Source organism: Gastrolobium bilobum, unplaced genomic scaffold (assembly GCF_033153095.1).
Source record: "Gastrolobium bilobum isolate Gb01-03AN ecotype WA unplaced genomic scaffold, APGP_CSIRO_Gbil_v1 utg52412, whole genome shotgun sequence".
NCBI classification, from domain to species: domain Eukaryota; kingdom Viridiplantae; phylum Streptophyta; class Magnoliopsida; order Fabales; family Fabaceae; genus Gastrolobium; species Gastrolobium bilobum.
Genome location: NW_026899555.1, coordinates 11,076 through 37,268, shown reverse-complemented (window position 1 = coordinate 37,268; position 26,193 = coordinate 11,076). Strand labels below are relative to the sequence as shown.

The 26,193-nt window shown below is 34.0% G+C and overlaps 2 protein-coding genes across 6 annotated transcripts; one reads left to right on the top strand and one right to left on the bottom strand.

Moving 5' to 3' along the window:
- Positions 1–1,878: 1,878 nt before the first annotated feature.
- LOC133291448 (probable plastid-lipid-associated protein 14, chloroplastic) lies at positions 1,879–8,176 on the top strand. Of its 2 annotated transcripts, XM_061489711.1 has the most exons (14): positions 1,879–2,008; positions 2,575–2,906; positions 2,992–3,035; positions 3,116–3,194; positions 3,267–3,383; positions 3,557–3,739; positions 3,868–3,954; positions 4,441–4,544; positions 4,624–4,711; positions 5,655–5,735; positions 5,833–5,909; positions 6,221–6,356; positions 6,606–6,668; positions 7,382–8,176. In XM_061489711.1, the coding sequence occupies exons 2-14, from the start codon at positions 2,586–2,588 to the stop codon at positions 8,033–8,035; spliced, it is 2,034 nt and encodes a 677-aa protein (XP_061345695.1). In that variant the 5' UTR covers positions 1,879–2,008; positions 2,575–2,585; the 3' UTR covers positions 8,036–8,176. The 2 variants fall into 2 exon arrangements, with proteins under 2 accessions (XP_061345695.1, XP_061345696.1); XM_061489712.1 differs by lacking the exon at positions 1,879–2,008 and having other exon boundaries at positions 2,568–2,906.
- Positions 8,177–14,445: 6,269 nt separating this feature from the next.
- On the bottom strand, positions 14,446–25,542 carry LOC133291447 (histone-lysine N-methyltransferase ATX4-like). 4 transcript variants are annotated; one of them, XM_061489709.1, is made up of 24 exons: positions 24,581–25,542; positions 24,250–24,517; positions 24,100–24,155; positions 23,783–23,987; positions 23,293–23,421; positions 23,106–23,174; positions 22,927–22,995; positions 22,731–22,822; positions 22,223–22,327; positions 21,406–21,541; positions 20,031–20,133; positions 19,832–19,931; positions 19,303–19,427; positions 18,570–18,715; positions 17,760–17,864; positions 17,381–17,445; positions 16,973–17,183; positions 16,514–16,600; positions 16,342–16,398; positions 16,160–16,249; positions 15,634–15,720; positions 15,479–15,553; positions 15,276–15,376; positions 14,446–14,821 (listed from the first exon to the last, which is right to left on the bottom strand). In XM_061489709.1, exons 1-24 carry the CDS (start codon positions 25,183–25,185, stop codon positions 14,731–14,733), a joined length of 3,177 nt encoding a protein of 1,058 aa, XP_061345693.1. In that variant the 5' UTR covers positions 25,186–25,542; the 3' UTR covers positions 14,446–14,730. The 4 variants fall into 4 exon arrangements, with proteins under 4 accessions (XP_061345693.1, XP_061345694.1, XP_061345691.1 ...); XM_061489710.1 differs by having other exon boundaries at positions 24,250–24,491; positions 24,591–25,542; XM_061489707.1 differs by having other exon boundaries at positions 24,250–25,542.
- Between the last annotated feature and the right edge of the window lie 651 nt (positions 25,543–26,193).

The window sequence follows — 26,193 nt, the reverse complement described above, 5'->3', positions numbered from 1 at the left end:
CCATTTCCATCGGTTAGAACGGTTAAGGCCTAACGGACGTCAAATATGTAGTTACGTGAAAGGAACGAACTTATAATACCACAAATGTGGAAGATTCATTTTCGTCGTTGTCCAATATTGAGCAGAACTAGCTGATAGCTACCCATACAATTACAACTTTCCATGCAATGAGACAAACACTTTGCTTAATCTTTGTACATTGTTTGTAGATTTTTATTTTATTGACATTGTCATATACTCTTTAGAATAAGTATTTTTTAACGGCTTGTTTATCATTAATTTAATGTAAAGTATTTCATTATTTAAATACATTAAAATTTTAAAAATAAGTTGACTTTAGATACATTAAAACTTTTTATCTAATAAAAAAAAATTCCACTATTTGACTCATCTTGCAAATAAAATTGATTTTCCATAGAATAACTCAAAATTCAGATATCCACAGACAGTGATAAGGTTAACTGTTTGACTTTTCTAATAAAAATGATTTATAACAATTAAACAAGGCTTTAATGTTAATGTAGATAAATTATCTATATTCGCTTCCAAAATGATGTCATTTTAGATTAAAAAATTATAAAAAAAAGACTAATATAACCCAAAATAAATTATAATTACAAGAATATATTGATTTCCGTCTCAAAACAACGTCGTTTTGGGCTCAATGCAGATAAATTATCTATTGACTATAGACTAGCAAACCCATTAAACAAATATCCCCACACAATATAGATAGAAACATAATAAAATTAAAGAGCAAAGTTCCACAAAAAAAATGCAATTATACATATTTTTAAAGGCTTTAATATTTGTTTCAGTTCGTTTGGAAATTTTCCGAAAAGCTAATCATAGGTTCTTCTCTCCATCGGAACAATAGGGCCACTATGCTCATTACTAAACTTGTTGAAGAAATAAAATAGAACCAAGATTTCTCTTTTTGATCAGAGGTTGAATCGATCATCAGAAGAAGAATTAGGCCAAAAATGAGGATACATTATGGAAAAATAAAACTTTCATCGAAGAGAAGCAAATGAAAGGCTTTCATAAAAATTCTCGTAGAATCGAGAATAGATAAAGTATCTACATTCACCCCGGAACAACGTCATTTTGAGTTGAAAAATAAAAAATTATAACAAGAAAGACTATTATAACTGTGAAATAAATTATAATACATTGATCTCCATTCCAAAATAATATCATTTTGGACTCAATGTAGATAACTTATCTCTATTGATTACAGAAAAATGAACCCATTTTTAAATCACTCAACTAATTAAAGACAGTCCCAGCATAATTTTGAACTTTTTAAAATAAATTAAATTTTATAGTTTTTGCCATAAAGATCTAAACTGAGATTTTCTGTATGAAATAATTTATGATTTGATAAGATTATATTATTTTAAGAGTAAAGACCCATTTTGATCCTTAACAAAAAACACGGTCCCCATTTTAGTCCCTTACAAAAATAAATTAGTCAGTTAGTCCCTAACATTTGTGAAGGACTAATATGGATCTTTTTTGAATTTGTGAGGGACCACGATTTCAACTAAATGGGTCCACTTTGAATTTGTTAGGGACTAACTGACTAATTTATTTTTGTAAGGGACTAAAATGGGGACCGTATTTTTTGTTAGGGACTAAAAATGGTATTTACATGTACCAAAAAAAAAATGGTATTTACTCTTATTTTAAACGATAAAAGAAGAAGAATAATAAAAAGCATAAGGAAGAAAGTAATTATTTTTTTAATTTAAATTTTAAATTAAAAAAATACTTAAAATAACATAATTCTATCCACTCTTAAAAACCGCACGCAACTTAATATAATTAAGAGGGTATGGATAAAAAGATATTTGGAGAGGCAGAGGTTGACGTGCGAGTAACCCGTGGCACAACGTTTCGAGCATTGAGTCGCACGCAACTCTCACACGCTTCCTTTCTATATATGTAAGAGACAAACTATGTCCAACACTCGATGCTGTTGCCCTCCAACCATTTTCTCATTCTGGTATTTAACTTTCAAATTCTATGTTTCCTTCCTTTTCTCTTTCCATGCCCCTCAATTTTATTTATTTATTTATTTATTAATTTTATTTGCTAAATACTTGCTCTTTCTCTTATGATTTTGACGTTTTGCAATTTGGATTTCGAGGATTTGAGTTTCATCAACTGTTTGCTTAGATTTCTCACCTTGTTTCTTAATTCTTGTCGTTGAGCCAAGATAGCAAAATGTCTTGTAACTAGTTTTGTTTCTTTAATATAGGAGAAAACTAGAAAAGCTTAGTTAATGGCTCCAGAAATGTGGGAGATAAATACAAACTTGATCAAAGTTGGAAATTAAGTTTGTTGCTGTAAAATGGAGCATCGTTTGGTTATCTAGACATTAGAAGGAAACCAAGGTTTTCTAGTTTAACTCGCAAATATAAACTTTGTTAATGTGTTTAACTGGTAAATAATATGTATAGTTAGTTTCTTTTACGTCTGTTACATTTAATTTTGCATCATTGATGAGCCCTCTGTGAAGATTTGCTGATAAATACATTCATCTTTTTTTTGTTTTTTTTTGGCAATCAGAGGTCTGATCAATGGCACTGTGTAGAAGTGGGCCAAACCCACTTTTGGAGAGTAATAGCTTAGCTTATTTGGCTCAAAATTTGTCGACAAGACTTATTGTACCTGTTCCCCTTCGTTTTGCTGGACAATTCTTTAATTTAGGAAGGAGAAAGTACAAGGGAGTATGCTGCTCATCATTAAGGAAAGCTGCTTCTGCATCTTCTGTGGAGTCACAGGAAGATGCTCCAAGTACCTTTTCGGTTTGCTTGGAGGAGGAACTGGATCATGTTATACAGTTCAAAATGTCAGACTTTAAGATTTTAGATCATGTTAGCATTGGCCTCGGTGGGCGGGTATGAAATCTAAAATAGGTTTATGATGTGACATTACTGGATTAAATTTTTAATGCCAGTCTGATTGATTTAAGTTTTGCTATAGGCGGATGAGGTAGTGTTTGAAGGCAAGGTGAAGGATAGTGGTAGGTAAGTTAATTCTTGGTATGGTTCAGGTCATATGATTAGTTTTGATCATAATATCTGTATCTATTCATTTTTCTCTGCAGCCCTTTGTATAACTCTAGAGTTGTGCTCCGGCAGCTTTCTAGTGCCCAAGCTCAGCGCCGAGGGAAACGAGCAATAGAGGTATGTTGATCTTGTAGTATTGCAATTTAAATAGTTTATAACCCATCACAATTTTTTCTTGGCATCTTTTAGGTATTGAAGAAACTGGTTCGCCGGAAACTTCTGTATCATTCTTACTCAATGCAAGTTCATGGCTATATCTCTCTGCCAGCAACCGGAGGTAGTGGTTCATTCATCCTAGTCCATGGGGTAGGTCTTAATCTATGAAAGAATTTATTTATTTTTTACTTCCTTTGTATATGGTTGTTCTCTTTCTTGTTCAGATTAATGTTTTGTCAATTTGACTCTTTTTGTGTGCCACTTTCTAACCCCACAAAAAAAAAATCCTGAAATTTTTTTGGTTTAATAACTTTTCCTTACAGTATCATGGTAGTTTTTCTTTGAGACATTGGCTTCAACAGTCAGATTGGCTTCCGACTTTAGAGGCCACTCTTGCATTGGATGAAGAGTCTGTTAGGAGGGTGGGAGAAGACACAACTGGAGGTCCCGCAGTTTCTAGGCAGTTGAGACTTACTCGAATATTAATGAGGGATCTTCTAATCGGGGTATTTTTTTTATATATTATTCTCTTAATCTTTTCTTTTATGGAAGGCATTTTTACTCATAAGTGCTTTGTATATTCTGTATAGCAATAGGAGGCATGATATTCTTTTCTATTGTTTATTTGCTTTAGGTAAATTACCTGCACAGCCATGGTCTTGCCCATACAGAGTTGAGGCTGGAAAATGTGCATATAAGCCCAATAGATAGACATATCAAAGTAAGCAATGCCATTCTTCTATAAAATTAGAATTATATCTTCTTTCTTCATTCATTTTCTGTCTTCTCCATGGATTAGATTTGCAGTTTGCCTGATCCCAGAGAAGGTTTTGTACTTCACTTATGCTGTAAATCAACAGAATGGCACCAAGGCGGACCTAGAATTTTGTTTTTGTAGCTAGTTTGAAAATTATTGTAATTCCACAAAACAGGAAATGGTATATAGTGATGATTTTGGTTAGCCACCTTTATGCTAAATAGAAAACTAGATTAGAAATGCAATAGAACGTAGGAAAGGAAAAATAACAAATGGGATATACAATATGTCTTGCTGGACGGTGACTTCCAGAGGGCTGATACTTGTTGACACTGAATTTGTGACGTATGCAATCTGAGTTACTTGTAATTAATAATTGGTGTTTCTTCATGTCTAATCTGTTTAATCTTTCCTCTCATGATTTGTTTAACCTTAGTGTTTACTTAACAGGTAGGTATACTGGGAAATGCTGCTGATTTTTACGAGGATGGTTCAAATAGTGACTCTATGGACAGCATGGACAGGCGACAGATGATGATTGCATTTGACATGAGGTATGGCCTGGGAAATTGTCATTGAAGTATATGTGCAACTATATAATCTATTTGACACCTTATTATCTGTGTTGCAAAGATGTGTGGGTTTCATAATGGTGAAAATGGTAATGCGAGAGCTTATTGATCCTTTGATCTTTTCAAAGTTCAAAACATTCCTCACTAAGGTACGAGAAGCTAAATTCTTTAGTTAATATTAGCCTCTTGACTGTTTAAAAAGTACTCAAGTTTTTTCTTTTTTTGTCTATATTAATCTGTTTGTAAAGAACCAATTCAATTTAAAAATCTAAAAGTTTAAGCTGTTAGGTGAAGACCACATTAATGATTCTATATTATATTTTTCTAACATTCCCTTTGCACAATGTAAAGGTGAAGACCACATTAATGATTCTATATTATATTTTTCTAACATTCCCTTTGCACAATGTAAATGCCCATCCATCTGTGCTAAGAGATTCTACAATATTTAATTATTTATTAATGAAATAGGGGCGGTGAGGATCGAATTCATGATCACTTGGTCAGAGAGACTTTGATACCATATAAAGAATCAATTCAGCCTAAGAGTTTAAGTTGTTAAGTGAATACTGCATTGATGGTTTTAGATTATATTTTTCTAAAAATGTTAAGCAAGTGCCCAAGAATGGCTTCATGTCTCTAGTATGCCCCGTCGTACCAATTAATACTTAAATAACTTGTTCTTTGGGCCCATATATATATATATATATATATGGTCTTACCATAGTAAGATGTTGAGTGACTTACTCTGATATAGTTATCTATTAGCTTCAAATCAATATAGAAGTATTTTACCAGACTCTTCTAATTCCTTTCTTTTCTCAAATATTTCATCTCTATACATCTACTTTCTGTCGCCTTGTTTCAGATAGTGTACCTAATGTCAAATGACTCATGGTAATTAAGAAGGGAAATCATTAAAACAATTTGAAAGGGGAAATTGATGAATATGTAGACAGATGTGCTTCAAATGTTTCAATGTTGCCTATTCTTTGACTGAAGAAACATACAAATTATAGAAAAATAGACGATGAAAGGGTCATGCAATGATATGAACTTTCTAACGATAATTCCTGCCACATGCAACTTCAGGGATATGATCCTTCATGTTTGCGAGAGCTTATGTTGGAAATCCTTGGTAGAAGTTCCCCATATGGAAATGCTGGCTTTCAAGTAAGTTTATGTTTCTTCAGTGAAAGTTACTTAATATTTAGAGTTCCATTATTGTTTTCAAGTCTTTTGATGACTTTCTAATATTATTTTCTAACAGATACTTGATAGGAACTGGGGTGCTGGTTGGCACCTTTTGTCTTTATTGCTTGCAACCAAATCCTCTAAAAGGATAAGGTATTCTACGAAGCAATATCCGTCTATTTGAAATATGAATAATTTTTTCATCAATGCTCCCACATCAAGATTTTAAAAAAGAAAAACAGTATGGCCATGAAGAAATTTCAGATATATATATAAAAAAAAAGGTAATAGAGAAAAGTGTTAAAAGTTTCTTTGGTATTTCCGGCTTGATCTTTTGGCAACATGTTGCTAATTTCTCAGACAATTGTGAAAACAGAATTAGCATTTGATTAGAGATAGTAGTTTGATTTGCTCAAGTTTAAAAGTACTACTAGTGCTAACCAAGTGAACTGTTATATATACAGTTGTTTGGACGCTCTTAGACACCCATTCCTTTGTGGTCCAAGATGGCGAGTAGTCCCATCAATGGATATTATCAGATGGGGTCTGGGTTCTACAGCAATGCGTATCAGTGAGGAGTACATTTATCGTCAACCTCAGGTATTCATCCACGGATGGCCCCATACATGCAATGTGTCCCTTTGTTGCATTTTGAGGATCTTGATGTTTGTATAAGAGCTTTAATCTTTGTTGGTGTCAGATGTCCTCAAGTTTTTCCTTTCTAAAGTTTCATTTGCATATTATCCTTAATGCTTCAATTGAAACATTTAACTGAAAGCAACTATCATTATTTAAATGCAGAAGATATATGATACAGAGTTCGACTAATGGGTGTTTTCTATGTTTTAGCGTAGTAGGCTTGCCCACTTCATTGACTTAATGGAGATGTTGAATCCTCATCCAAAGCCAAAGGTAATTAGTGATTAAAACATTCTTGTATCCTTTCTTCGTATTGTCGTTTCTAAATGAATGTCCAAGAGCCATAGCCATTTCTCCTGCACCTTAGCTTACCATCCCTCTCCCACACCTGGTCATGGACCTCGCCTATAATATAAATAAATCAAGAATAAACAAAATACTTAATAGCAATAAGTAACTTTCACCATTTTGTATTACCAAGTCTTGTTATTAATTGGAAGGAATGAAAGCATGATCATAAAACTTGCTACAATTTTTTTTAATAAAAAGAAAACAGTAAAGTAAGGTCATTCTATTTCGACAAAATACCCACAACCAAGTTCCATAGCTTTGGGCCTCCAATCTTTTTTAACCCGCCCCCTCCCGTGCCAAAAGTTAAAATGAAAAAAAGGGGAATATCCATGCGTCAAGTTTACGTACTACGGTACTAGCGTGGATATGATCTCCGCCAGACAAACATAATGCTTTAGCTAGTACACGAAAGTGGAATGTGTATTATCGATATAGGGGATCTTTCAATTGAGAAGATCGATCGACCTACATCGGCAATAATCCGGCAAAGGGGGGATTGTTTAGAGCGGGCTCCTATTTCCGATAGGAGTAGTTGACAATTGAATCATGTTTTTCTTTTCATATCCTTAATAGTGTGAAGAAAACTTCAATGCTAAAGATTATGCTAACTTATGTGTCACTATTCATGTGTGCAGAACTGGTTGGAGCTGCTTCCAGGCAAATGGCGTCTATTGTACTGTACAGGGAAGCATGTAGGGCTAACCCTTCGCCAACCTCCTGCTCGTGTACTCATTGGAGATGTGCATTTAACCGTGAGAAGAGCATCAAAGTTGAAGGCTAATCTTTCATTTGTCTCTGACATTGGATTCTCTGTCCTGATTGGTCAGGACTGGCCTCATGACAAAGCTGGTAAGAGTGGAAGATTGCAGGTGAATTCATCATTTGTACTAACAGCCGGTAGACGGTTATATCTGAAGCAAGACAAGACCACAGAGAAGTTCTACTTTGGTCCTTCCAGCAATGAGGAGGCTTTAGCTCAGAAATTTACTGACAAGAAATGGAGAAAAATAGTCCCTTTCAAGGAGCTTCCATCATGTCTTCCTGCAGCCAAGCTTGCATCAAGTGATATTGATGTGACAATGAGTCTTGATGATCCATTAAATGAAAACATTGATACTGCAAGAAATGTTCTTCAAGAACTAAGAACACAAGTTCCCCCAGAAATATTTGATTTGTCAAAGCTTGTGTGTGGAACTTATGTGGACTCAAGGATGCTTGTCCTTCGAGGGGTTAATGGATCAGCGCTCTTATTTACAAGGTCTTTTGTGGATAGAAACAGTTTTAGATAGTTGTTGCTGTAGCTGATTCAGAAATTATTATTTGCCTGTATATTTTTCTTTTTTTCGATTGTGATCTCAAATGAATGTTACCTCCCAAGCACCAAGAAGAAATGATTGTCCTTCCCTATAGTTGTTTTATTTTATGAATGATCGTTAAATGTAAAAATCGTTTTCTTTTCTTCAAGTAGTTCTGTTTTTGGTAAGGAATTGTTAAAAACACTTTTTTTTGGGTGAATTTAAAAGCATATTAGATAGTTAGGTAATGGTTTGGTATATACTATGTTAGAACATTTTAATGATTAATTTTTAATCGGATATTAAATATTAATCATTCAACATTCTTTCATTATATATTAAGAGGCAACCAAATCAGCATAGTTAATGGCATTTTTAATGATTTATTATTTTGTTGAAAGATTGAAGCTATCCGTTAATAAGGATATTTTTGTTTCGTTATTGTATCCAAAACAAAAGGATTTTTATTTTTATTTTTAAAAAGTAGTGAGTTTGATTCCTAAAAATAAAAATAATAAGCTCGGTTATTGAAAATTGTAATTCCTCTAGAGGGGCTCGAATTGGAAACCGAATTAATCGGGTATCTTAAAAAATAAAATAATAACAAACAAAAGCAGCCCATTACTTTTTGAGTGTACACTGATGAAATTCATTAGCGAAGGCTGATGAAATCGGTAAAGTGGTTGTTATATCATATAACTTATATGGTTCTTCTTACCCACAAAGCATATTCATAATTATTTTTGTAATATTTCCTTAAAAAAAGAAATACATAATTCACTGAACATATTATTTTAAGACACCAGAAACTAAATAAAAAACAACCAAATAGTATTACAAATGAACTCCAAAAATAGGGAGAGAAAATCCCAGTTAGAGAGTTTCTACATTTTTAAAAAAGGAAAAATTGAAAGGTTGTTTTTATTTAGAGTAACAATATTAGGAAGTTATTTGTAAGTATTACCGTAATTCCTCGATAAATTTGCGTCAGTGCTCTGATTCTGAATTTGGATAATATTTTTTTATACAAAACTTTTCAGCACATTAAAAAATAATTTGTAGATATTTTTGTTTACCTTTTTCGTCGGATGCATCGCATACCTGCTTTCATGTGTGAATGTGAGAAAATATATTTAATTATAATCTCCTTCTTTGGTGTTGCCGTGATTTGTTGAGAAATTATCAAGAAAATATAGCAAATATTATAAGTCGTTTATTTATTTTATAATCAATAGTCAAAAAACAATTATTTGTGATCGCGTCAAATTTTAGTGTTTTAGCGATGAATGAATGAATTTAAAAAAACAAACATTGAGTACTTTTTTTTTTCTTAACCATTTCACAAGACAATATATATATATATATATATATATATATATATATATATATATATATATATATATATGGAAAAAGTGTGTATCCTTTTAAAGGATGAGAAATGCTATTGTAACAACCAACTATTGTTACTACCAATGTTACTACCAATAAATTTTACCGTTAAATCGATTATGTTGATCCAACGGTTATATTCATTTTCATCTTTGTAAGATTATGATTCCTTATATTTTATATTTATTTTTATCTTTGTATAATCATGATTTCCCATATTTAATGCTTTCACATTAAATATAGAGATCATGACGATACAAATGTGGAAATAAATATAACCGTTGGATCAACATAATCGATCTAACGGTAAAATTGATTGGTAGTAACACTAATTGATTGTTACAATATCTTATCCCTTAAAGGATACACACTTATATCCTTTTAAGGGAGATGAAGGAACAAACTCGGGGAAGAGAGAGTGGAGAAAAAATTTGTAATTTAAAATTCAAAAAACACATTACATTTATCTAAAAGGACTATCCTTTTAAATGACAAACAATAAACCCTATATATATATATATATATATATATATATATATATATATATATATATATATATATATATATATATATGAGAAAAATATTTCTCAAGCTGCTTGAGATAAGTTTATCTTCGGCCACCCCAAAACTACGCCGTTTTGTTTATTTATTTCCTTATATTAATTGATTCACCTTTGAATGATTATGATTCCCTTTTTCTCTCTCTTCTTTTATTACCATTGATCCATCTTTGTACAGTTATGATTTAGTAGTCGGAGATAACATTGTCTCAAGCAGGTTGAGAAACGATAAGCCCTATATATATATAGGGGTTTACATTTATGCAGCTGCTGTACGTGGAGCAATCAAATATTTGCCATATATATACTTGAAAGTATTAAATGCGGGAAATCATAACCATACAAAGGATAAAAGCATTAAATGTGGGGAATTATAACCATACACCCGTCGTTGCTGTACGTAAAGCGGTTGCAGAAATGATTTTACCATATATATATATATATATATAACTTTAATATTTCAAAAGTGAATATCGATAAGTTATCTACATTCAATCCCAAAACGACGACGTTTTGGGTTGAAAAATTAAAAAATTAAAAAATTATAATGAAAAATACGATTATAACCCTGAAATAAATTATAATTACAAAAATATATTGATTTTCGCCTCAAAATGACGTCGTTTTGGGCTCAAAAATACCTTGATTTACTTATCTACATTGACAGTTATCTACATTGAGCCCAAAACGACGCCACTTTGAGGCGAAAATCAAGGTATTTTTGTAATTATAATTTATTTCAGGATTATAATAGTATTTTTCACTATAATTTTTTAATTTTTCAACCCAAAACGTCATCGTTTTGGGATCGAATGTAGATAACTTATCTTCATTCACTATAAAAATATTAAAGCAATATATATATATATATATATATATATATATATATATATATATATATATATATATATATATATGTGGCTTTAGCGGATGTAAAGTGACTGCACCTAAGGATTGGTGCTGTCATATAAAACTACGTCGTTTTATAATGTGAAAGCATTAAATATGAGAAATAATAATCATCAACATCAACATCAACACCTTTATCCCAAATAATTGAGTTTGGTGGTAGATGAACCCAAATGAAAGATGCAAAAAAATTGAAAAAAAGAAACATAAAAGTAAAAATAAAAATAAATAAATACAATAGTAATATATATATATATATATATATATATATATATATATATATATATATATAAATAAAAGTAAACAAGAAAGGGAAAAGAAGAAGATGGGCAAATGAAGGGGAAAAGGACTAAAAAGGGGACCATCTGGAACATAGGAATAAAAACGGGTCTAACCCTCCACCATGCTTATAGCTTTTCTTCATTCCGTTCTAAGGCATACCGTCCGCCAATCTATATCCCACTCCATTAAATCTTGTTTTACTACCTTCCTCCAAGTAAGTTTCGGTCTACCTCTACCTCTTATTGTGTTGAGCTCTTGGTAACAAACTTCTGTTCTTACGGGAGCATCCAGGGGCCTTCTCATTACGTGTCCAAACCACCTCAATCAATGTTCTCCCATCTTCTCAGCCACCGATAGTACTCTTACCTTTGGTCGAATATCTTCATTTCTTATCTTATCTATCCTCGTATAACCACATATCCACCTTAACATCATTATCTCTGCTACTCCCATTTTATGCTCATGTTGCCTATGTGCTGGCCAGCATTCAGCTCCATATAGCATTGCAGGTCTTACTGCTGTTTTATAGAATTTTCCTTTTAAGTTAAGGGGGATTTTGCGGTCACACAAAAACCTAGATGCACTGCGTCATTTCATCCACCCTGCTCTGATTCTATGATTTACATCCTCATCAATTTCTCCACTTTTTTGCAAAATGGAGCCCATGTATTTAAAAGCGTCTTTCTTGGGTACCTCTTGACCACTTAGATGCACGGGATCTTGGTCTATATCTCTTACCAGAGAAAACTCACACTTCAGATACTCAGTCTTGCTTCGACTTACTGTGAATCCTTTAGATTCCAATGTGCTTCTCTACAATTTAAGTTTTCTATTAACACCATCCTTGCTCTCATCAATAAGCACAATATCGTCTGCAAAAAGCATACACCATGGCACTTCCTCTTGAATATCTTTTGTTAGTTCATCCATAACTAAGGCAAAGAGATAAGGACTTAGAGCCGACCCTTGGTGTACACCTACCGTGATAGGGAAATAACTTGATGTTCCATTACAAGCTTTAAATAATCATACAAAGGTGAAAATAAATATAAAACATTAAATATGGGCAAGAGAGAATGAAAGAAAGAATGAATAGAGGTAGTGAAGTGAGTTAAGTACCAGACGACGAATTGCAAGATCGATTAATAGAGGAAATTAGAGAAATTAAGAACTAGGGAAAAAATATTGGAAAATCGATGCTATCAATGCCCGGCGGCGGGAGAGAGGGTTGTCAAAGCTGCGTGGGGGAGGAGAGAACAAGCAGGAGTCAGAGAGAGAAAAAAGAGTAAAAGGCTTTTACTTATATTTGGAATGTGAACCGTTAGATGAGATTAAAATCCAACGATGCTGAGATGGGTAGGCAAAAGGTAGGCAAATAGGGAGTAGGTAGAATAACCTATCCCTATATATATATATAGGTTATATTTACAAATTTATTGTTTACAAACTACACTATGTATTACGGGTACATTAGTTTGTAAACTATAAGTTTGTAAATATAACCATACTCTAATTGTATATTTATAATTTTAATTTATTTCAGAATTATAATTATCTTTATCATCCTAATTTTTTAATTTTTTAACCCGAAACGATGTTCTTTAGGTGAATATTAAATAAAATTATCTAAAATAACATTAGATACTTTTTTCCATATATATTATCATCTAAGTGATATAAAAAATGAAAAAGTTATAATTAATTGGGGAAGGATATACTTACCACAAAAAAAGTTTACAACTTTTACAACTAACTTAATCACCGTTGATTTCCGTCAATCTAACAGTTATAATTTATTGGAAATTATTGAGTCATATTTATTAATTATTTATTAATTTTCAATAAATTATAACCGTTAGATTGACGAAAATCAATGGTGATTAAGTTAGTTGTAAAGGTGGTAAATTTTTTTGGTTGTAAGTATATTCTGTCTAATAATTAAAATATCAATCAATTTTTCTTTATTCTATTGCGTTACAGACAAAAACTTTATGTCCACCATCTGCTGGCGTTGCTCATGAAATTAATATTAAAGAATTAGAACCAAAAAAGAAAAGAAATCAAAAGCTTCTATGAGAAGAATGCAATATCAAACTAACACAAGAAAACAAAGTAGAGAAATGGTTAGAGAGTAAACATGGGAAATGAATTGTGTGAGCAGAGTGAAACAGATCTCATCGAAACTTAACTTTGCACCTTTTCAACAACAACATCACACCGTACGTATAGAATTGGTTATAAAAAGATGAGGAAAAGCAAAAGCTGAACGATTATGGCAGCCGGTTGCTAAACAGGTAAATATTCTTCTCTCTTCATTTGTCCTTTCTAATGGGTTACCAAGTTATTTTCATGCTGATTCTTGTCTTTTTATTCTTTGGATTTTTCATTTTTGATTCTTATGAACAAATTATTCCTCGCTCATAACAAGTAATTAATTCAAAGATTCGCTTTATTTTATGATGATTTAAAGGATTATGCGGTTGGGTTGAGTCGAATAAGCCATGTCAAATTAATATATAGTTTTATTTTAGGGGAATTGATGTTTGATACTCTATCGTCTTGCATTCCTAGTCCAAAGAATACGATACCCTGAACCCTACAATAGATGGGGTACTGCAGGCCATTCTTGAAACTTAAAAACAGAAAAATGAAATTCCTTAACTTAAATTACAATTCAATATTTATTTTAATTTGAGTAGACGAATTTTTAGCTACTTTATCATATGAGGTGTGTACGTAATTGTAGACTATTTTTTCAAGTTATTTTATGTGAAAATAAAAATTATAGTATGGGAGATTGACCAAAGTGCCACGCTTGGACAAAAAAATTACCAGACTGCTACGCCAACAGTAAATTTTGCGAAAATGTGTAGCAGTAAATTTTCAAGCACATGGAAAGCACAGTAAATTAAATGACATGTGCATTTTTGGTTTTGACGTGGCATATTTCGCTACACTGTGTAGCGAATTACTTGCATGCATAATTCGCTACACTGTGTAGCAAATTATGCCGCGTGATATTTTGGCAAAATTTACTGTTGGCGTGACAGTCTAGTAAATTTTTTGTCCAATCGCAAAAGGTGTTACGCTAACGCCATCCAACAATTTAACTTGGGATCTAAAATTAACTGTATATAATGTAAGCGCAGTAGGTTTTTATTACAATTTTCCCCATGCAATTAGATCAGTTTAAGAACATCAGAAAAATACATATGGGAGGAAGAAATTGGTAAACATTTAAGAAAATGAAAGTATATATCGGGTGATTCATTTACAAAGACGCCAAGAGGCAAAAACTGCTGAATCTATATCTTTTATTAGACTTTGATAAATGTCCATAAGAAACCAAAAGGGTAAAAGGAAAACAGAAAACTATGCCTTTTTTTTTTAGCTCCCTAATTTTTATTTTTTTTGGCTTTTGGTTTGACAAGAATTACAGCTTTGATGTAACTGTGAGATTCCCTGCAGAAGAGGGGGATGGGTTAGTGTTCCTTAAGGAGAAGAAACAATACTTGTCGTCTGATGTTCATTTCATTTGTATAATCCTTCCTAATTCATGAATTTCCGACAGTTTGGAGCTTTACATAGGCAGGGAACTTTGAATTCATCGGGTTCATCAGGATCAAACAAGTAGTCATACCTGTTCAAAACAGCCAACATCAACTAAAAAGAAAATGCACATGCACAACAAATGTCCTAGGCACGTGGATAAAAATGAATTCTCTCATGTTAAAATTTCAAGTCACTTTATTATGGGAAAATTTTATGGAAAATTATTTTCTTATGCAACAGGAGATAGTGTTCTCATGTTGCGAGACATCGAAATATGTGTTATCCTTTTTGTTTTTTGTTTTTTCTTTAACAAGTGATAGGCCCCACCATTTGTTGTGTCTATGACATGAGAAAAGAGAAATCCAAATTTTATATGTCTCTCTTTTCATAGATATTAAATCGGTAACATCCTATTAAAATTTGTGAACATTTATAAAGAGAGTGATAAACATAAAATTTTCACATATCATGTGAAATTTTAACACGAGAGGATTCATTCCTTGAGTAAACATGCATGAAAGGATTGAGGGAGAGATATATACGTTAGCTCATCACCAGAAGATACGTTGGTCTTAGCAATGAGTACAATCCGGCTCTCGTCATCACCCACACTCATGATCCTTGCATAGCAATTTGGCATACACTGTATTAACATGAACCAAATAAATGGTAAGATGACTATCCAGTATTGAGGGTCGGAGAGAACAATGTTGTACAAAAATCAATTCGGTTAAGGTTGACTCACGGAGTGATTAATTAGCCGTGCGATGTTCCCTTTATCAGTGGCATCTACCACCACTTCTTCACTAATCTTAAACAGCTGCAAAAACAACACAGCAGGACATGAATAATAAGATGACCAGAATCCATTAGTAGGCATAGTTTGGGAAATTAACTCACATAGCAGTCTTTCCCTTGTAATCTATAGCGTGCCTCCCTCATATCCGCAATGCTGCGTCTCACTTGTTCACCGCGATATTCAAGAACCTGCTTATAATTATATCATGTTCATTATTGCTACAGGGAAGCACATGGAAAGCTAAAAAAATAAAGGATCTAAGGACATTGATTTTATGTTAGAATCACATTTCAAATCATTCACGATCCTATATTCTTCACTATATGTCAACACCAGTTGACAAAGCCTTAAGAGAACATAGCATTGGAGATTGGTATTCCCATGCAGGAGTAAGTCATATTGATGGTTTTTTTTGGAAGGGTTTCTATTATGTGCCTCTCAGTGTTATGCAAAACAGAATAGAAGAGATTATTTCTCTAGACTTTTCCAATGCTCAAGTAGTCCAACACATCATGGGTGTTCATAATACCAAAAAAAATCTATCACTGATGGTTGATCTTCACAGAGGAGCAGGTCGTGGGTCTTTGTAATTGTAATGTTTATGGTACTTGAGCATGAGATTCATACCATTTCTCCTTCTTGAATGTTTCTACGTGCAAAGAGGCCCCATCCATGTATGCCTGATCTACCAAAGCAAACCCGTTCATTTTCGGTTCTCTGGAATCATATAAATGTACCCATAAATCAGTCAGAAGAATTGACTACCCAAAGCCAAATCCAATAATTAACCTAAAAAAGAGAAGAATTACCTGCAAGTGGAAAAGGCGTTCTCTGAAAGAAGAAAATGCCTGAGGTTCCTCTATCACCTGTTTGAGGGAAAGAGATGAGGAAAAAAAGAGGAGGGAAAGAATGGGTCTTAAATTCAAGCTAAAAGAATGAATAGGAAAATCTTATATAATTTCAGGAAGACAAAAGGTTTACTCTGTATGCATTTAAACTCTGTATTGCTTCTAAAGAATGATGGCAGTGACCCCTCACTTGATGAGAAATGGCTTCATCTGCTGCTCTCTAACGAGTAGAAGAAATAAAAATGAGAAAAAGTTGAACATTTCAAAGATTCAGAGAAAAGATGGACATAGAAACAAAGGAATCAAAACAAGAAAAGCAGTAACCATGATATTTGACAATTACGTCCCACATACACGTGGCAGCAGGCACATTTTCGTGAAGTTGCATCAGTTGTAATCCAAATATATAAGATATATATTGGTAACATGTATTAACTACTAATATATCTTTAATGTTGAAACACATAAGCACTTCCACTGGAAATGTAAACAGGACAATCAACATAAAATAAATATCAGAGACAATAGTATGCTGTTTAAGTATTATCTTACAGACATTCACCAACATTAACAACAATTTTCTCCAATCTACCTTTTTGGTATGATTTGTTCTTTGAAAGATACGGCACCTAGCAGCAGAAAATGGCTCATGGCCAGCCTTATCAACAGGAGTGTGTTCTTGCTTTATTCTCTTAGATGAGATTAACCTTGATCCAGATTTTCTCTTAGTTTGGAGAAGGCTTTTGGTTGAAATGACCCCAAGAGGAGTTTGCATAATCAAAACAGTGTCTGGATTTGGAGCCCTGCAAGAAATAATAGACAAGATTAAGATGAAAGCTGAAAATAAGATTCAGATAAAGATAAATTTCAGACAAATCTATACATGTACAATTACAAAAAGACAAGTGTTGGACAAAAAGCACACCCTGTAAAGGAAGAGGTAGGAAGAAACAAAGGAGGAAGATTAACACTTTCTTTGTTGTAATTGAGGATTGCATACCTGTGGTAAGCACAATAAGAAACCATTTTTGTTGTCTGCCTACCATTTTTCTCCAAACAATGCAACTGCATTTAAAGGGGAGAAAATTTAATTAAATATTGCCACAGATGAAACATTCAACTACACAACAACAATCAAGTCTTATCCCACTAGGTGGATTTGGCTACATGGATTAATTGATGCCATTGGGCCCTATCAATCTTATGATCCTTGTTAGTCTTCTTGTAATCAGTCATCAAAATGAACTATTAATGCTAAAATCATATATGCTTAAAATAGGGAAATAAATTGAAAATTTCCATTAAATTGCTTAAAATTAAAATAAAAGTCCAAATCGTAAGATACCAAGCAAGGCATGTCAATCTAAGCGAAACCTTACCTCCATTCGATAACCAGCCCTTGATGCACACATAGCATGGAAATAAGTGGAACACTTGCAACATTGTGTACATGAACCATGAATTTGCTTGCAAATAACACAAATCTGAAATTCCAGTAACATAGAGTTTAGATTGTATTTGTTAAACTAGACCGAGAGATATTTAAATGATAAAGATATTAAGAAATCTGGAGTTTAGATCTATGAAGCACTGACACTTCAAAAACTCTATGTGTCGTATCCGACACTTTTCGACATTCCCCGATATTTCGACACTTCAACACGCATTGCAGAGACTCAAAAAAGGGTTCAAAGGTTGCTTTGCGTTACATTTTTAGTTCCAACTATTAGATTTGTTAGATTATGATTACCATTTTATTGAGTTTAATATAAATATTTAGAATATCTTATGTTTTTTTTGCAAAATTGATGGGTATTATAAGTTTAGCTTCATTTTTTTGTTAAATTATTGAAATTAAATATAATATACACTACATAAATTAAAAATATTATTTAATATCAAAACGTGTCCTAACGTGTCGAAATCTAATATTTTTTAGAATTAACTTGTCGAAGTGTCGTGTCGTATCCCGTATCCCATGTCGGTGTCGGTGCAACACAGGTTTAGATCATTTCTTGTATACCACACTCAATGAATAAAACAATAAAATCAGATATATATACTCTTCAGCTTTATAATGTGGTGCGGGGATTTTTTTAACTTAGTATGAAAAATGCATAGAATGGAATCACTTCAACTAGCGAATAACATTACTTTCCACGGGAAGCTTTTGTTACCAGATACCTCACCTTCACAAAAGAATTTGATGGAATAGATAGAATACCCAAAGCAGGCTCCATCTTCTCATCACTAGCAAAAGAGACTTCAGGTCGAAACCAAGCACACGTCACATGAACCCATAATGTGTCAACATCGGTTGGCTTTAGAGCACCACCTGGGAGTCCAAACATAGTTAAAAGAACAAGATTATAGACATCAAATAACATTGCCAAGATAAAAGCATGTCTACGACTCTACAGAGCTTCATGATAATAACTTGAACATTTGTGTAATAGTCAAACTTTTTGTATGACATGGCAATACAATATTGAAAGATACTATAAAAAAGTTTTACACTTACAATAGATCAAAATATAACTCATAGTCAAAAGAGAGAAGGGGGAAAAAAAGAAAAAGAGGGGGGCTGATGAGTAAACTGAATTATAGGCATATATAAGGTTAAAAGAATCAAGTTGGGGAGTTCCAAAAAAAAAAAGAAATTATATGATTGGATGATAATGTAAAAGAGTTTTACATATGTAAAAAAAATAAAAATAAAATAAAATCACTCCCCACTAGACCCCAACGAACGAGGGTGGGGTAAAGGTAATCCTTGTACCCTTACCCTTGCATAGATTAACAAATTAAACTCATAATGAAAAGGAGGCAAAAATACTCAGCCAAGAAGAGTAAAACTGACTAAGGTTAAAAGCAATTGATGATCGCATTTATACTACGTTTTAAATATTGTGGAAAGCATACCTTTTACAGGACAAAGACAACACTCCCGCTTGATACTAGGAGTTTCACAAGCCTTACAAACCCAAGATGTAAAGTCTCGAACATTTCTTGCTCCATAGCATTCTTGATGAACAGCTATTTGACATCTATAAAATATATAATGCATTTGTGTATCAATTGCAATGCAATTCATCATACATAGAGAAAATACAGCAAACCATAAAAGTCTTGCTTTATACTTCAAGCTAGCATAAGAAAAAAAAGATTTCTCGTTTTATTAGCAAATGGTTAGTCAGAATGGCACACTGCTGTATATATAATTGAAAACATAAGACAAGGAGAACGTTCCTGTCAAATGCACTACTATAAAACACTGAAGGTATTTGCTATATGATATTTCAAAATACAGACAACAATTATACCCATGTTAAACACTATATGTATAGGCTATAAGATTTGTAGATGCATGCGGCAATTTGTTCTAATAACTATGTCATTATGGGTTGAACATTGATAATAAATGAACAACAAACTTAAGATGTTACATTACCTGTTACAAATGATAATTTTGTTGTAGTCCCAGTCTTCAACCCATCTACAAACCGCACAACGTTCTGTAGTCCACTTGGCATAAACAGGTTCATACTTCTCTGTCAGAGAAAACAGTTTACCATTATCACTTGGAGAACTTCATCCAGAAAACTCATCATATTGCAAAATGGTACACAAAATGAAGGAGAAAAGGGCACCTTGCAAGAAGGTAAGCAACTTCTGCTTCCTTTCCTTTAGAGAAGATTTTTTAGGTTTGACAGAAACTAGAGCATTAGCATGAAATTCTGCCAATTGCAGCATCTGAGAGGACAAATAGCATTGTATTAGTTACATGTATCCTTATTTCTTATGACAAAGACCTTCCCCCAACCCCAACAAAAAATCTGCAACTTGAATCTTTCTGCTTCTTCCAAATGTCCCATATCATGCAAAAACATGAGACCAATATTATGAGTTCCCAGGGTTTCTCAATAGGTCAGTATTATAAGCGCTTTGATATTCAAGACCAAGGTTATCAAATCTCAATGATAAAAGTAAAGAAAAACAATCAATGATGCATGCAAATATTGCACAATTCAAAACCATCTCCAATGCATCACATGATACAAATCGCTGGCTTGCTGAATAGTATCGAATTGTGAGATTCGAATTGCGAATAGTAATATTCTAACAAATATCCCCAAGAGTACAATGTTTAAATAAAATATTGATATTGACGAACATAGATATTATCATCAATGTTGTTAAAACGTAGAGTCTACGCCGAAACGGTAGGGGTGAGCAAAAACGTAAGAACTTGAAACGTAAGAGTTTACTACATACCCAAAAAAATAAAATATTCAACATACAACCAAAACAAACCAAACCAAGAAAGAGAGAGGAAAAAAAAACCTTGCAACTTGCAAAAGAGAGAGCAGACAGAGACCAGTACCACCGACAAAGAGACCCAAACCAAGAGACCCAAACCCTAATACGGTATGTGAAAATTAATAAGAGATGTTTTATTATTAATAGATTTTAAAACCAAAAGAGACAAAAAAGTCATTATTTTGTTTTATATGACAAAACAATAAAAGGACAACTCAGAATGCTCTTTCTCCAGCCCAAAATCCGATTTTTTTTTTTGAATACTGAGTCAACTCGATAAACTCGCCGAGTCAACTGAGTTGACTTGCCATTTCAAGTTTCAACCGAGTCAGCTCATTTTACATTTCTACAACCGTTTTAACACGTTTTTGGTCAAAAAACGTAAACTCGTACGTTTCAACCGAGTTGACACTACGTTTTAATAACATTGATTATCATATCTAAGACATAAACCATAAGATGGATACATCTTTATAAGTAATTATAATACTATTTGGTAGAATACAATAGTCTACTTATATTTAGCAAGCCCATAAATAAGTTAAATGTATCATACTAAATTACAAGTCTAAAAGAGGGTGGTTAGACTCTTGAACAATCTTAATAGACTAAAGTGATCTGTAAATAAGTAGTATATTTTCAGCACCAAGAGATCGGGAATAGTATGCACTAAAATTAAAAAATAGTCATATGACATATACAAACCCATTGTTCCAGCGGTAGCATGGAGTCTTTCACCCTAATACTTGTTCTCCAATTTCTTAATTTGGAACCTGTGTGCCGTTCCCATTCACTAAGTGCTTGCTTTTCTGTCCCACAAAAACCACACTTGCACACAACTCTGAAGGAGAGAACAATTTTTCATAACCAAAAAGCAAGAAGAAATTAATCATTTTCCAATATAGATGTAATAACAACAGCACATTCAATATTAAAATTAATAATTTGAAACATAATAATGTGAAGTTTGAATGATAAGATACAGTAGATATTAGAAAAGCTGAACCAGCACCATAAGTATGACAAAAACAAAGTTTATCAAATATTGTCTGGCACAAATTTTGGTGGAAGTTAGATCAACATACAAATTAATGAAAATATTAATTTTGGTGGAATCTTTCCAGGGGTTATAAGAGCAAGAGAGAATATTCTTTGGACATAATTTCTTATAGGATTACTAATTGTTGAACAACTACGACGAGAAGTTAATGCAGGAAAATTCCTAAAATTCCAACCAGAGTTTTTTTATTTTTTATTTTTATTTTCTTTTAGGAAAAAAGAATCTCAATAGTGAACTAATGGTGCATTCTCCCTCTTTACGAGCAACACACAAAATCAGATTATATCAGATAGGTATTAATTGCCAATCTCAAAATAGACATTAATTTTTTATAACTTAAACATCTTTTAAATATAATTAATTATAATAAATAACTATAGCAATTAAAAAAAACTATGATAGCCACAACAGAGGACAGAAAATTTTTATGTCAAAGACTTCTCTGAAGGAGTTTGTGCTTACAAGTGAAGGCTTGGAAAATATATGCCTTCCACACCATTGCAGACAACCGTGACCTTATTTGGAAGCACTAGCTGCCCACTGTTTTGGCCATTGTTTTTGTTCCACCTGTAGCAAAGCCTCCAGTTAGTTATAAAAAATAAACCAAAAAAATCACTCCCCATTAAACCTCGATCAGGGAGGGTGGGTTGGGGGCATTCCTTACACGTAACCTTACTATTGCATATTTGCAAAGAGACTGTCTCCCGGACTTGAACCCGTGACTTTTCAGTCACAAAGGAGTAGCTTTACCACTACTCCACAGACGCTGTTCTTTTAAAGTTATAAAAAATACAACATATAAAATAAAAAATGACATTTTTTTATAATATCTGACAACTGTTCTGAATTGGTATATGAATTTGAATCCCAATATAAGGAACAAGCTTCATGCGACCTTTACATGAAATCATTAGGTTAAATCACAAAAATGGGGCTGGAGGAGACAAAAAAAGAACCATAATAGACTTACTTGACTTTCGGCTGTGATTTTTCTGAATCAGATAACTCAAAATCAAACTTGGCTTTGCAAGTAGGGCAGTAATAATCAGTGCCTTCAAGATTCTTCAAAAAACAAAATATACCAATCAGTAAAAATCCAAAATGTCACTTTATGAGCTTCAAATGCTGAGAAGAGACAACATTAAGATATCAAGTCATGGATAAACCTTGAAAAGGTTGCTAGGAATTTTGTCGCATTCTGCATGTACCCACACTTTACATCCATCACAGCGCACCTAATTCGGAGAGGAAATCCGGAAAGGTTTCAAAAATTAATACTACAAAGCAATAGTCTTTGAGCAGAAAATAATAACCTTAGTTTGCTAACAGGACCCAACTAACTCACCCAACTTCCACTATCCGAATGATTCCAAACTTTCTTGCATATGCCACAATAATGTTTTGATTTTGTTAACTGCCAAAAAAAATGACTTCAAAGACTACAAAAAATATGCAATCTTCAAGACAGATACAGAACTAACAATAATTTTTCATTGCAGACTTAATATAAGAAAAATGCAAGATATACAAACCCTGGCACATGTTTTGCACAAGAATTGGCCACCAGGAGTTGAATTCTTCGTTTTCTTTGACATCTTGTAAGGAACGCCCAATCCACAGGCTTCACAGGGTCGAGTGTCTTTCTTCTGATCAAGTAAATCCTGCATTTGGAATTCAAATCAATGAACTGTTAAACTTGACCAAACTTCAGCAGCATTCCTCACTACCACACTTTTGTGGAGGAATGATTACATATTCAAAGCAAAGAAAAATCAGCATTTGGAATTCAAATCAATGAACTGTTAAACTTGACCAAACTTCAGCAGCATTCCTCACTACCACACTTTTGTGGAGGAATGATTACATATTCAAAGCAAAGAAAAATCAGTGTGTCAAATCTACAAGTCAGTCTATGAGAAAAAGACCGATTGGTGCCTCAGTCAATTTCCAGTTACGAACTATGTTCATATTATCAGCTTTCCTTAAGTGGCCCCTAAAGAAGAAGCCCAGTAGCTGACTTACCTGGTTCAGAAAGTCGTATCCTGCATACTGGTTTGAACCATCTACCTCCTGAAAAGCTTTCAGCATAGTATCATCATAACCAGCTGCTATATTTATATCTGCTATCAACTTCTCAGTGAAGCCCTGATCTGCCAAAAATGCCTCCTCTATTGCCATTTGAAAGTCAGAGGGATTATAGTATTTCAATTCAGACTGCCCCTGAAACCTAAACCAAGGAATATCATGCCTCGTAAGTAAAAATTCTTCCACAAAAAAGGACCAACTGGTGGTAGTTTCAAACAATGTAAACAAATAGATAAAAATCAACAACTCCACACCTGTCCACATATTCCATAAATGGAAAAATCATCCCATGCTTCACCCATGCATAGTCCTGCTCAAATATTCAAAACATAATAAATAGGCAATTTACCAAATAGCAAAGAAGCTCTATATAGAAAGTAGTTCATAGTCCTGCATTTACATACCCTTTGATTTTCATTCCCGGCGTACCCAAGAAACATGATACAAGCTGCATCAGCTATCCAAGACCTCACAACCAGCTCAGGTGCTTGAGATACAGGATCAATGACAATGGCTGGCCAAAAAGGTTCCTTCCTCCCAGCTTTGGCCCACACTATATCACCTGCATAAAAATCTTCTGGTCCATACAATCCATCTTTCTTCTCCCCATTCTCCTTCAAAACCCTCTCATTTCCCATCAAATCAACTCCTTCAACCTCCAGAAACCTTCCTCTCTCATCTTCAACCAACACCTCAAGCCTTGAGGCCAATGCACCACCACGCGAAGTTGAATACTTGCTCGTACCAAAACTCTTATACCTCACACTTGCTTCATCCCCACACAATGCAGAGTACTTGCGAGGCTTATAACCGATTTTCTCATCGTTTCGCCCTTTCCTCGCATTCTGATTGCAAATTTTGGGTGCCCTGAAGCTGAACTTGTCCTTCTTGCATTCAAATTCGTCTTCACAATCATAATCACGCAAGCTAGTCTTGCTCTCCTTCCTCCAATTATCAATAACAGAGTCGTTGAACCGCGAAGGGAGAACCTGAACTCGCCCCCTCGACGTCCGAACCAGCGGTGGCCGTTGAACCTGGTTCTTCTTGGCTCGAATGGCGTCGCTTTTCGAGTTCGATTCAACTTCGCCGGGGGAGCACGGTACTTGGGTGCACCATGATGCAGATAAGCCCTTCTCCGACACGCCGGCACTCAGAAGGCCATGAAAGTTCCCCGGTATTATTCCGGCGGCGACTTCGCCGAGAAGGTTCAGAGGGTAGTACCCGTTCGTCTTCTTCTTCTTACGAGCATAAGAGCACTCGTCGTCCTCGCCCATCGGGTCACCGAGTTTGCACCGTTTCAGACTCGGCATTTGGGATTTCAGGTTCCGCTTGATAATCATTCTTCTCGCTGCAGGCACAATCACCGCACGGGTTGCGTTAAAAATCGCAACTTCTAGAACCCCACAAAGGAAATTTTTACTCCCAAGTCCCAACGCCAAACGCAGCCCATAAACCCTAATCGCGAATTGAATTCCAAGAAACAGAGCAACCACAGAAGCAAGAGGCAAGGCGGAATTTTGAGCGTATAAACTGAGAGACACGACAAGAGGGTCGAAGAAAGTAAGGGAATTGAATACAAGAATGTCGAAAAATTCTGATCGAGAAGATCGAATGAGCAGAGAGGAAGAAAGAGGGATCTGTTTGGGTGAGCTCTCTCACCAACTGCCTCTGAAGACAGAGAGAGAACTTCAGGAGAGAAACATAAACATTATTTTTATGCAAAAATTCTCAGACAAATTGCAATGTAATTTGTATTTTACGGAAGCAACAAAAAAAATTGTAACATAGGATGGGGTTTTAATTTAAGAAAAATTTTAGAGAGAGAAAGGAAGAGGGAACAAGAAAAGGGTGACAGAGCAAAGACTAGAGAGAGAGAGTAAGACGGATGTCTCGGCGTTATCTTGAGTGTGTTTATATGTTGTTACGTAGTGATGTGTGTGTGTGTGTGTGATGGGGCCAGAGGCTAACTTGCGCCACTCGGGTTGGTAGCGCAAATTCTTCTTCAAAGTCGTGAGCTTGGTGATGGCAATCTGGTTCAGCATCGTGGGCCGGGTTTCATGTGTCCCATTATTCGTTCTTAGTTTTCGTGTAACGGCTATGGCTATGGCTATGCCATGCAAGCGTCAAAGTTGCAAGCAGAGAAGGACTGGGTTCGAGAGTGGGTCACCAAATTTGTTCCAAGAATTTTGGAGCAGCCATAATGTGTCAATAATATATGTTTATATATGGGAAACATGTTTTTATTGTAGATGTTGTTGTCCTTAGTTTCCTGTCTATGGTTTGGGATTTGGGAATTTCACACTACCACACCACCACCATAATGCACAAAAAAATTTAGTTCCTTAGAA

Coding starts and splice junctions, on each gene's coding strand:
- LOC133291448 (XM_061489711.1), top strand. CDS start 2,586: ATGGCACTGTGTAGAAGTGGGCCAAACCCACTTTTGGAGAGTAATAGC. Junction 4,545..4,623: donor ATGATTGCATTTGACATGAG/GTATGGCCTGGG, acceptor TGTGTTGCAAAG/ATGTGTGGGTTTCATAATGG. Junction 5,910..6,220: donor AAATCCTCTAAAAGGATAAG/GTATTCTACGAA, acceptor TTATATATACAG/TTGTTTGGACGCTCTTAGAC.
- LOC133291447 (XM_061489707.1), bottom strand. CDS start 25,185: ATGATTATCAAGCGGAACCTGAAATCCCAAATGCCGAGTCTGAAACGG. Junction 22,328..22,730: donor AAATCACAGCCGAAAGTCAA/GTAAGTCTATTA, acceptor GCTTTGCTACAG/GTGGAACAAAAACAATGGCC. Junction 16,601..16,972: donor GAACAAATCATACCAAAAAG/GTAGATTGGAGA, acceptor TCTACTCGTTAG/AGAGCAGCAGATGAAGCCAT.